Source organism: Pyxicephalus adspersus, chromosome 6, assembly GCF_032062135.1.
Source record: "Pyxicephalus adspersus chromosome 6, UCB_Pads_2.0, whole genome shotgun sequence".
Taxonomy (NCBI): domain Eukaryota; kingdom Metazoa; phylum Chordata; class Amphibia; order Anura; family Pyxicephalidae; genus Pyxicephalus; species Pyxicephalus adspersus.
Window position 1 is genome coordinate 99,018,411 of NC_092863.1, and position 12,148 is coordinate 99,030,558.

The 12,148-nt window shown below is 41.8% G+C and overlaps 1 protein-coding gene across 3 annotated transcripts in view; it reads right to left on the reverse strand.

Moving 5' to 3' along the window:
- Positions 1 to 222: 222 nt before the first annotated feature.
- The window catches only part of ZBTB7C (zinc finger and BTB domain containing 7C), a 45,498-nt gene continuing 33,572 nt past the window's right edge, over positions 223 to 12,148 (reverse strand). For all 3 annotated transcript variants that reach the window (XM_072416725.1, XM_072416724.1, XM_072416723.1), the window contains exons 2-3: positions 10,447 to 11,619; positions 223 to 1,340 (exon numbers count right to left, since the gene is read on the reverse strand). In XM_072416725.1, the coding sequence (XP_072272826.1) occupies positions 734 to 1,340; positions 10,447 to 11,603 (1,764 nt within the window). In that variant the 5' untranslated portion in view covers positions 11,604 to 11,619 and the 3' untranslated portion in view covers positions 223 to 733. The remainder of the gene's footprint in view (positions 1,341 to 10,446; positions 11,620 to 12,148) is intronic.

The following is a 12,148-nucleotide window of genomic DNA, read 5'->3' on the forward strand; positions in this document are numbered from 1 at the left end:
TATGTGGTAACTGTATTAGTGTTCTTTTTGACATGCTTTTCAATTATTTTTGATCCTTTTGACACTTAAGTCTTAGAGAGACAATGCTAACTCACCTTACTGGACCTGATTTATCAAAGCTCTCCAAGACTGGAAAAGATAGACTATCATAGGTAAACCTGGGTGATCCTTCAATGATTGCTGGATCACCCAGGTTCACCCATGATAGTCTATCTTCTCCAGTTTTGGAGAGTTTTGATAAATCAGGCCCATTGCATCTATGGAGGAACAAAGTTGACCAGGAAATGTATTTTAAAACAAAACCTCATCCATATAACATGGGGGTGATCTGTAGACCGGAGCGAGGCAAAAGTAGTTATCTACGTACAAGATCTTTGCACTTTGGACTTCCGATCATATATTTACCAAACCAAAAAGGATCAAATTAGAGAAGGACATTATTCGGGTTTACATACACTTTAATAGGAGGTCCCTTGTGTATCTGTGGAAAGATATAGCTCTCATTGTAGCCATATTGCCATATAAAATATACATAAATGCTCAGATTGCTTCGCACTGATTGATATTTTATATAGGACAGCTGCATTTTGAACCTACCAGGCCTTCTACTGTCATATTACTAATTCTTAGCTGTAAAGCTGAATATTGTTTCAGTCCTCCAGTTGGCCAACTCCAATCTGTGCATTTGACAAGTTCACCATCAACCATATTAACAACAAAGCCAAGGTTGAATTTAGCTGCTTGTCTCAGAAATAGGAGTGTGGTTCAATGTCACACTCCAAGGATCGAAGAATTGCCTCTGGGAAATGTTGTCCCCTAGCGAAAACGGGTAAAATCCTCCATTCCTGTCTGTTTCTAGACGAGCCCTCTCCAGGAGCTTCACGTGAGAGTCCTCGTATTGTTTTTCCAAGTCTGCTAAGTTCAGGAGGTTTCTGGGCTCTTCAAGTAGATGTTTTTGGCTGGGCCCTGGAACGCCGATGGTCCCAGGAGCCACAACGTGGTCTCTATTGTTCTCCAAGCTTGGAGGCATCACTGTAAAACTTTCCTCTCCTCCACGGTTGTTGTGCGTAAACAATAGACTTGAATTTCTCCAAGCCGCGGGCTTCCTTCCTCTTCTGGGTCGGGACATTCGGCAACTTTGTCTCTTGATATGGCGATGCAGGTGATCCGATCGGGTGAAGCTTTTGTAGCAGAACTCGCACTGGTAGGGCCGGATCCCGGTGTGAATGCGCATGTGGTTTTTCAGGTCGTAGTTGTGCACAAATTTAGCGTTGCAGTGGATGCAGAGATAGGGGCGTTCACCTGTATGTTTCCGCATGTGAATCTTCAGCTTGTCTTGGCTGAAAAACAGAAACAATAATTAATAAAATGTGAATTTTAACTTATTTTTTTCCTGAACTATATTTAATAACAAGGACATGATCATTTCCAATACCTAGGCAAGTCATTCCATTTATTACAAGCTGTTTTCAAAGCTGCTTTTTTTATGGGAATATTTTTTGCAAAGCTTCCTATCTAATCTGAAAAATCTGACAAAATAATTCACCTGCCAAGGAGAAGGGGAGCTCAACACCATTTCTTATCACTTTAGGGTCCCCCCAGAGTAAATAGGGGTGAGAGCAGCAGTTTTGGGCCCATCGTGCACATTATACTTGGACTGTGGACATAAAACACTTTTTAACATGCACTCACTGACATCTTTAGCTGCTTACACTGTGAAGTAACTCAATCTAAAATATAGCAACCAAGGAGTTTATTTATAAAGTATTTGTCTGGTTGGGATCAGTTACTACTATTGAAACAGATGTACCTGGAAGATTCTCCACCAGGGAATGTTTTAATGAAAATCAAATTCTCTGCTTAATTAAAGGACCCAAAGACTTTAAAGACTGGTTTTAATAGGTTTCTAAGGGTTTGTTCAGTCTGGATGCCAGCCATAGATTAACCACAAGCACAGACAATTCTACAATATAAATGGATGAGAGGGAATTTCCTAGTGACTCCTATCAGTCCACCATAAGGCCAGAGGATGCTTGCAGCATCTTGCATGGGTCTATGCTTGGGAAAAAAACAACATGAAAAAGCAAAAATAACCTAAATCAGTGGTCCCCAACCTGCAGAAAATTTTGGTAGTCCGCGGCTCTGGTTGGTGCACCCCCCAGTGAGGTCAGGTGCACCGGCAAGATCTGTGGACCATGTCTCCCTTTATGCAGGGCAATGGGCGGGTTGTATCTCTGAACACAACCCAGTAACTCTACCATTGCAGACTCAGACCGGTGATGGGAGAGTTGGCCGGTTCTGACATCATGACACACAGCTCCCCGCACATGGGTGGTCCGAAGTCCGTAAATTTTGTGGTCTGTGACATCCAAAAGGTTGGGGACCACTGGCCTAAATACCAATATGTGTGTTTACAAAAGCAGGATGGCACAATTCTTCCATGAAAAGTACAGGTAGAGGAGCTGTGGTTTCAGTGGCTCTGTTTGGAAATGTTAAGATGAATTTATCTGCAATGCCTCTAGCTACAGAGGTCAGTGAAGCTTAGTTTACGAAAAGCTTTTACTGCTTGGTTTCAGTATGTGAATATTGTTCATAACCTAGACACAGGTTCACGTTAAACTGACCATGTAACACTAACAAATATTTTACACCAAGCCCATACCTGTAAACAAGAGAATTATACTTATATCTCCTGCACTAAACTCAGCTATCACCATAACCTGTCAACTGGAAAACCACTATCTCCAGAGCCCTTTTTAAATCCACCACGGTACTCCTTGTAAAGTGGTGGAAGCAAAGATTAATAGATGGAAACATTGTGATGAAGCCAGGAGTTTCACCTGAAAAAAATTAGAGCATTGTCTAGCAGCAATGGGAAGCAGGAAAGGTAAGTCAATATAGCTTCATCTAATATATGAATCATTTAATTTGATTTTCTTATTAAAGTAAATGTAATTGTGTTAATGTAAATATTGTTGCAATACACAGTAATGAAATGCTCATCGTGCAATCCACACCTGAATCTCCCCAGTGGGAACACAGACAACAAATAAAAGTTGTTTTTTCTTTTTCTAATTCTTAGATTGTAAGCTCTTCAGGGCAGGGTCCTCTCCTCCTGTATCACTGTCTGTATCTGTCTGTCATTTGCAACCCCTAATTAATGTACAGCGTTGTGTGATATGTTGGCTCTATATAAAGACTGTTTTTTATTATTATTATTATTATTATTATTAATATTATTAATAATAATAGTAATAATATTATTATTAATAACCCTTCCTTACTCTGTCCAAAACTATTTACACTAATTCAGCCTTTCTCTGTGGAACTCCAGGGATTCTTTGGCAGTGGGCAAACTGTGACTGTTACATGAGTAGCCAATTACTTTTACATAAATGTTTCTTTTTCTGTATCCAAGGAGTTTTATTCTTCCAACCCACCACCACTATCTGAACATTCTTCCAATGTAGTGGTACCATTCCCCCACTGGCTTTCCGTTTAGGAGGTGCCACAAATGTAAGGTAACCCTCCCACGTAGCATTAATCTATGGGGCTCTTCTTCACTCACCTCCAATATAAGGCAACACTGACCTTGGGATTCCGCAATGATGGAACACTACAATTTTCACGACCTGGGTTGCTTTTCTTGCCATGCTTATTCTAAATGAATAATTTTCTTATTATTACTGGAAATACTTTTTTCACTTACACAAATCTGCCCTAAGTGTCAGAATATCAATTCTTTTATTTTGATTTTTTTCTAAATATACATTTTAGGGCCCAAATAGACTTGAAGTATACTGCAGCGTTGTGCCGCATGCTCAACCACAATCCCAACCTCAACCAATCAACTGTACCGGAATGGTTGGGAAGCCCTTTGTGCGAACGTTTGCATGACGTTGTGTTTGTGTTACTATTCTGGTGGGCTTGTGGCACGATTTCTGAAAGGGAAACGTTTCTTCTGGCCATGAGGTTGCCTTTCCTCCTCGCGAGGAAGACCTGCACCACAACTGTACTCAACACTACAAAGCATTTGTCAAATGCTAAACTAAAAATTGCTCTCGGGTGCATACAGGGGCATGCAGGAGTGGCTAACCTTATTTTCAACCAAAAATCTTAAAGTGGCCTTACTATTCAAACTAACATAGTCAGACTTGAGACCTAAAAGATACATTAAGGTTTCTTCTATGTTAAAACAGCTGATCTTATCATATATCAATCTAATGTTTAATGTACATTGCTGCGTAATATGTTGGCACTATATAAATCCTGTTTATTATTAATATAAAGAAGAAGAATATTAATAATGTTGTATCCATATAGGCAGGCAATGATTTCTCCTTTCTAGATAGCTCTGGCTCATAGGGTTGCATTAAAAGCAGAAGTATCAATATGCAAAACTTTTCTCGTTGCAGGCTAAATAGCAGTCATTTGGTAAGAATGCTGACTGAGCAGTCTGATACTTAAAATGATATATTCTATACGGGTTATGGATCCATCCAACTAATTTCCTCTGAGCTCGATACTAGTTGGGAACCTCCAATAATACAAATGACCTGAAATCAACTGGCTATCCCCAACACCATCGCCATGAAAGTTTTTCTGGTACTCCCCAAATGATGACCATTCTGTTATTCAACCATCTATGTCTATAGATGGATCCGTTACGCTACTATTACTTTTATGTTGGAAGGTCAACTAATGGCGGCCATGAAAGGAGAATATATGTCGGTCAAAAATAGGTTGGCAATATTTATTTAGGTCTAAACAAATAGTTAGAACTTCACTGCTGGTGACTTTTATAGTCCAATACCATGCAGTCCATGACCATATAGTCCAACACAATGTAGCTCATGACCATTATAGTCCAAGACCATGCAGTCCATGACCATTATAGTTGAAGATCATGTTGTCCATGACCATATTGTCCAAGACCATATAGCCATTGACCAAATAGTTCAAGACCATGTAGTCAATGACAAAAAAGTCCAAGACCATGTAGCTCATGACCATATAGTCCAAGACCATGTTGTCTATGACCATTATAATTCAAGACCATGTAGCCCATAACCATATAGTCCACGACCATGTTGTCCATAACCATATAGTCCAAGACCATGTAGTCCATGACCATTTAATCCAAAACCATGTAGTCTGTGGCCATATAGTTCAAGACCATGTAGCCCATGACCATATAGTCCAAGACCATGTTGTCCATGACCATTATATTCCAAGACCATGTAGCCCATAACCATATAGTCCAGTGACCATGTAGTCCATAACCATATAGTCCAAGACCATGTAGTCCATGACCATATAGTGCAAGACTATGTAGTCATTGTAGCTCTTCAGTGTGAATTGCTGGTAGCTACAGCTCAATTGCTAGTAATAAACAAGTTCAGGCACCTTTTTTCCATAAAGTAGTTTGTAGAATGACCCATTGAAAAACCCTGGCCGAACAATTGGCTGTCTGCGGTGGATAAAAGCACAGGATGTATCTCATTGTATGAGCCACGTACCAGAGGTCCTGATGGCTTCCTGGCAGGACACAGCGTAAACTGGTTTATGACGGAAGATGTAAACAAGACTCATGTAAACTCAATGCTCTCCATTATTCTGCATGCTGGGGTCAGTTATCTACAATAATTCTAGGCCTACACTAATCAATTTCACTCTTGATGTTATTTCCAATCGATATAGTGTTTAATTTAAATCGACCATTGAAATGGAATACAAGTACTCATTGTACCATCAACATGGCCTGAATTCTGCTCGATTTTATCATTATATCTATTATTATTATTTTTATTACTATTATTATTAAACAGGATTTTTATAGCTCCAACATATTACGCAACACTGTACATTAAATAGGGGTAGCAAATGCAGACAGTTACAGACAGTAACACAGGAGAAGAAGAGGACCCTGGCCCGAGGAGCTTACAGGCTAGGAGATCAAAAAATGGTTGCAATTCCAATGTGATATTTAGGCATCCATCGACCTCCTTCTCCATCCACCTTTCCTGGTCAGTTTTCTGCACAAATATTGATCAAAAATACAATTATGCACATTCTATTATCAAATTGTCAGTTGAATTATTATTTATGTTGAATCTATTGTGTTATGAATGGGGGGAGTGAGGGGCTGGGGTATAGAAGGCTGTATACAATTTCTAACTCTTTCCTCATTACTAGGAAAGCTTCAGTTGATGCCAATGTCCACATTGTGACAAACTAAGAAAAACACAACAAAGGATGAATCGCCCCACCAGGGATCAAAACATCAATAAACAAATTGATAGAATGGAGTATTTAAGTATTATTCTCGAGCCATACCAAGGATTGTTTTTGGTTGGTGGATATCCAAGCAGAAGATTGGCCAATCAGGAGTTAAAAGGCAGGCAGAAAGTAATAAAAGGGGCATCTCCCAACATCAGGGGTTGGGGAGACTTAGGCTTTTATTTACAAATCAATCTGACTTGGCTGAAATATTCCCTGGTGGGGAATCAGTTATTGCCATTAAAATATATAGACCTGGAAGTTTTCACACCAGAGAAAATTTCAGTGAAATTCAGATTGTCCTTGCCGCCATAGCCCCCTGGGTACTATAACCCTCCTGGCCACTATAGCCCTATTAGGTACTATAGCCCTCCTGGGTGCTATAATGCCGCCGCCGGCTACTATAGCCCTCCTGGGTACTATAACCCTCCTGACCTGGTTTTTTACACACCAGGAAATGTTTTGGTGGAATTTTAGATCCACTGCTTTATAGATTGTGGCAAGGTCCATACCCTATAGCAGCCTTTCTCATTTTTCTAACACACCCCTTCAAATAACTTTCAGGTCCTAGGGAACCCCAGCTGTAAATACTATACCCACAGCTTACAGTATATTAGTCTGGTAGGAAGAATACATTTGCTTTCATTGCTCGTTAGTGGGAAGAATGTCATCCTTACAGATAGCCAAAAAAAGCATTACGTTGACCCGAGAGGTCCAAATTGGCTCAAGGGATCTCTACTTCTGGAGGAACCCTGGTTGAGGAACACCACCCTATAGCTATCTGGAACCCCTTTCCCCTGAGCTGCACATCAAAGTTTGGTTGGTGCCAGCATTTGGTGCTTCAAAGGTGCCAGGTCCAACTTCCTCTATGAAGCAAGGAATGTGCCAGATCTTCCAGGTGCGCCAACAATGATGTTCCAAAATATCCTCCAAGGATCACCTTCAACCTTCCTTTGTCAAGATGGATAATACATTGCCTAAATCTCAAACTCCCCAACCAATATTACATCCACCCAATAATTTGTTCATAGTCCCTCCTGCCATTTTGATTTTTTCTAAAGGGTTAGCCCACCCAAATGTATAATTCCAAATCCCATGTCTGGTCTCTTTTCAGCTGTTCTATGTGATACCACTCTTACAGCCCTTTTTACATTCCATTACTAATCCTTTGGCACTTTGCAGAAGTTATATAATCATTAGGGACTGGTGAAAAATTACCTCTGCTGGGACATTGATTCTGCTGAGTGAACATGTTAAGGACTTAGGTTCCAAATTATCCTCATATTTCTATAAAATGTGTTTTTCCTATTCTATTGAACCCAATGCTGCATACCTGCATTCAGAATTCTCTTTATACCGGAGTCTGACATTTTCATCCCCAGGGACATGTATGATCCTGCACTGATGAGCTTGGAGATATCTTATCTCCTCTTTATTGTTGTTGCTCCTCGCAGACAATGCAGGCACGGCACTCTGCCATTTCCTCACATTTCCACCCTTAGCTTTCTATCTGACTCTGGAATCTCTGATGTGTGGCCCAGTCATAACAGAAGCCATACTGAGGAGCAGCAATGTGATGATGGTGTGAGATGGACTGAGGGACTTTATACCATTTACAGTCATATATAACATTCACAAATGTAATCTAAATGTTAGGAGGTCATCATTATTATTAACCAATAGCTACACTTTTCACACTGAAGTATTTATAAGACAAGCAGGAACAACATTTTACAAATAAAGCTACATTCATCTCTGTATCTATAAACATTGTGGGGAAATTCATCTTCAAAGCTTGCCTCATTTCCTGTCTGGAGGAGGTCTAGTGACATGTAGCCCTTTACTATCCAGCCTGACGGTTTCTGGTCTGCTCCTTAATTGTTTGGATTTCAGTTCAGTCCACAATGGGGACTCATTTTAATATGTGGGCATTACCAAGGATGGTCTGAATTCAAATGCCACTTCAAATGACCACACGTCAAGATATTTTGATATTAGCAGAACTAACGAGAGTTGGCATCAAGGCTGGCTGCACATATGAGAGGAGTCTTGAGGCAAGGTGCTGTGATGTGTTGAGGAAGCTATTTACTGCATCAAATGGCCCCAACAATCAGCCATAAGCAAATATTATCCCCTATAATTTGACTCGAGTACTATAACCCCCCTGGCGGCCATAACCCACCCTGGTGCTAAACCCTCCTGGCCGCTATAGCCCTCCCAGTACCATAACCAATATGGCCTCTATAGCACTCCCCAATACTATACCCTTCTCCCCACTATAGACCCCATGAGTATTATATCCTTCTTGGCCGCTTTAGCCCTCAGGGGTACTATAACTCTTGTGCCCGCTACAGCATTCCTGGGTACTATAAACCTCTTGGCCACTATAGCCCTCCTAGGCATCATAACCATTGTGCCCTCTATAGTACTCCCAGATACTATACCCTTCTGGCTGCTAAAGCTCCTCCAGGTACAATAACTATCAGGTCGCTATAGGCCTCCCAGGTACTATATTGTCCTGGCCGCTATAGCCCCCGCCCCCCCCCCGGGTAGTGTAACCCTCCTGGCCGCTACACTCCTCCTAAAAAATAAAACCCTCAAGACCACTATAACCCTACCAGGTACTATAACCTTCAGGGCACTATAACCCTCCTGGCTGCTGTACCCCTTTTAAGTACTAGAACCCTCCTGGCCACTATAACCCTTCCAGGTACTACAGCCCTCCCGGCGGCTATATCGCTACCAGATACTATAACCCTCCTGGGTGCTATAATCTCTCTGGGTGCTAAAACCCTCCTGGGGGTTTTAACCCTTTTGGCTGTTATAGCCCTCCCAGACATTATAACCTCTCTGGCCACAGTAGCCCTCCTGGGCACTTTAACCCTTTATCACCTTGCAAGGTATAATTCACTCAGCTTAGTGAATGTGGTGATAATTCAATTCACAATGTACACCCAATCACATGCAAGGAAATTTAAAACCAAAAAAACTGCATTTTTTCATGCACATGATTGGACAGTTGCAAGTCAGCAAAGCTTAATCACATTCATTAAGCTAAATGAAATAGAAATATAATGCAATAATTGTAAGAAATCAACACTTTAAAAATATAAATTCAGGGGAGAAACTCTAGCAGTTTGTAAAACCATTCCCATTTTTTTTTTCTTTTTTGCATTGTCCCCACTCATGGTTTAGAGCAGCAATAGTGCAATCTGCAAATGTGATTTTATTTTTGCAGTTAAATTCAACATTTACCACTAGATGGCAGCATAGGCCCATAGCCAATTACAGGACCTGACCATGCACATGTGAAGGTCTCTCCCTGCCCCTCCATGCTTTATGAATTTGTTCTTAAAACAAACCTTCAGATATCTCACTGTTTAAAGTCACAAGGCCAGATCCTTACAAGCAATTATTGCATCATTGTCCTGAGAGGCACATAATCACTCATACGGTTTCTGTTCCTGCAGCGGAAGGTTCCTCGCATTTTCAATATATTTTAAATAGCATAACAAAGCCAGGGGTTGCTTAGAGAAGAGGGATCAACGTGTAAAGGAGAATACTAAACATGGGTGAATATTTCAAATTGTTATATGGGGATGCAAGGATGAAAGAAGAATAAAATCATAAACACTATTGTGTTCAGATGTACAATATCCAAGGCCAAACTATCCAGAAACAGTTGCATCAAAAAGCCGGATTTAGTCCTTAGGTACCAATTCTTATTCTAAAGCAACCAATCAGAAACCATCTTGTGCTGGAAGAGTACTGATTGGTTGGTTTGGGTTACTGTACCTAAAGCTTGTCACCAGGGATGGGGTAACTGTCAAAGGATTGTGTTTCTGTCTATCCAGGGTGATATTTACACAGCTCTGCACACAGCACAGTCCTACCTGGCAGGGCTGGGGACTTGGTTCTTCTAAAACTTTAGAAAGAATAGGTAACAGGTTCTCTTTACCTTGGACAGGGCAAACTGTGGGGAAACCATTTCTCAGATGGTTGCCACCAATGGTCCATCAAAAGATTTCTCCTCATTTCCTGTCATTTTGGGTTTACCCCCTACTTCTGGCCTGGTGTAAGTGGCCACCAAGACTAAAGAAAGATTGTTTTAAAAGAGAACCTGTCCCTAGGCAGAACCCAACAATTCCCATTCAACATTTTTCTGACCTGGTAAAGCGAACTTCACAAATATTGCACATATAGGGCTTTTCTCCCGTATGGGTCCGCATGTGCCGTGGAAGTTTCCCAGCTCCCATGATGACCTTGTGGCATATGGGACATTGTTGGGAGGCCTTCGGCTTGATCTTCCTCTCTTCCTCCAAAGGCCACGGAGGAAACATTCCTAGATGTGCCGCACTCAGAAAGCTCAGGTAAGCGCTGTAGTCCATTTCGGCCTTGATCTGCCCAAAATGTTTGGTGGAATGCTCCAGAAACATATCCTTAAAGAAGTCAGTAGGGAAAGGTAGAGCCGGGATCTCTACATTGTCCTCCTCCTCTTTAATTTTCCGGTCCTTGATAACAAGATCCAGGGGCCCGGTGTCTACTGGCTGCTCTTGGACCTGGGAGAAGTTTACCACATCACTGTTCCAGAGCTGGGGAAAGAACCCGGGAACAAAATGAGAAATGGGTGGCCTTTTCTCGGCCGTGTTTTTCGGGTAAAGGTTTTCACTCAACAGTGACTTGATTGAGAAGTCTTTAATGGCACTTTGGTGGCCAGAAGAACTGTTGGTGGAAGTGTAATGGGTGGACAGGTCCTTCTGAGATTCATGGTAAGGTTCTCCAGGTTCGTCGGACCTCGGTGGGCTTTGGTTGAAGCTGGTTTCCTGAATATCCATTTGATTTTCCTGGTCAACAAAGTCTTTGGTCTCATCTTCCTCATCATCGTCCTCATCATCATCTTCTTCCTTCTCCTCGTCGTCCTCCTCACCATCTCTCGGAGTCTCCAGGATCTCCAGGCACACGTTGATGATACATTGGATCTCCAGCATTTCAGCTGCGTCAAGAATGTGTTTGACGTTGGACGTTGTGATGGTGAGGGTAGATGTGTAGGCGAATTCCAATATGGCGGAGAAGGCATCCGGCTTGACAAAGTCGATCTCGTAGATGTAAGGCTGGTCAGTCATGGAGCCGGTGGTGAAGAGCTTCTTGAAATATTGACTGCAGGCCGCGAGAACCGACCTGTGCGTTCTGTACTCCTGTTCTTGGATGATGAGGATCACATCGCAGAGAAGGCCGTCCTGCCTTTGTTGGTTCAGCCCACATAGGATATCGCTGCTGTGATTCGGGAACGGTATGCCGATCAGGTCTTCATCTGTGCAGGCCATGTTCTCATATGTGGTCCTGGAACGGAACAGAAATTTGGCATTAGTCTACGAGCAAGGGTTTCAAGGGACGGTCAACTCAAAGATTCCATGACCAACCTATAAAGAAATGACACCCCGTTATGTCCTCACCCCATTATGTCCACACTCCTTTATGTCCACGCCCATTATGTCCACATACTATTATGTCCACGCCCCATTATGTCCACACCCCATTATGTCAACGCCCCATTGTGTCCTCACACCACTATGTCCTCACACTAATATGTCAACACCCCATTGTGTCCCCACACCATTATGTCCTCACAACATTATGTCAACGCCCCATTGTGTCCTCACCCCATTATATCCACACCCATTATGTTCTCACCCCAATATGTTAACACCCCACAATTCGATGTCCATGCCTCAAGGGCAGTTTTTTGGCCTTGGCCAAGAAAGATGAATGGCCTAACAAATGCTGATGTTGAGTTAAGATGGTCATGTGATTTTCTCTCTATTACAATCAATTGATCCCTTACCAGTATTCAATGGGCCATCCATTGAAT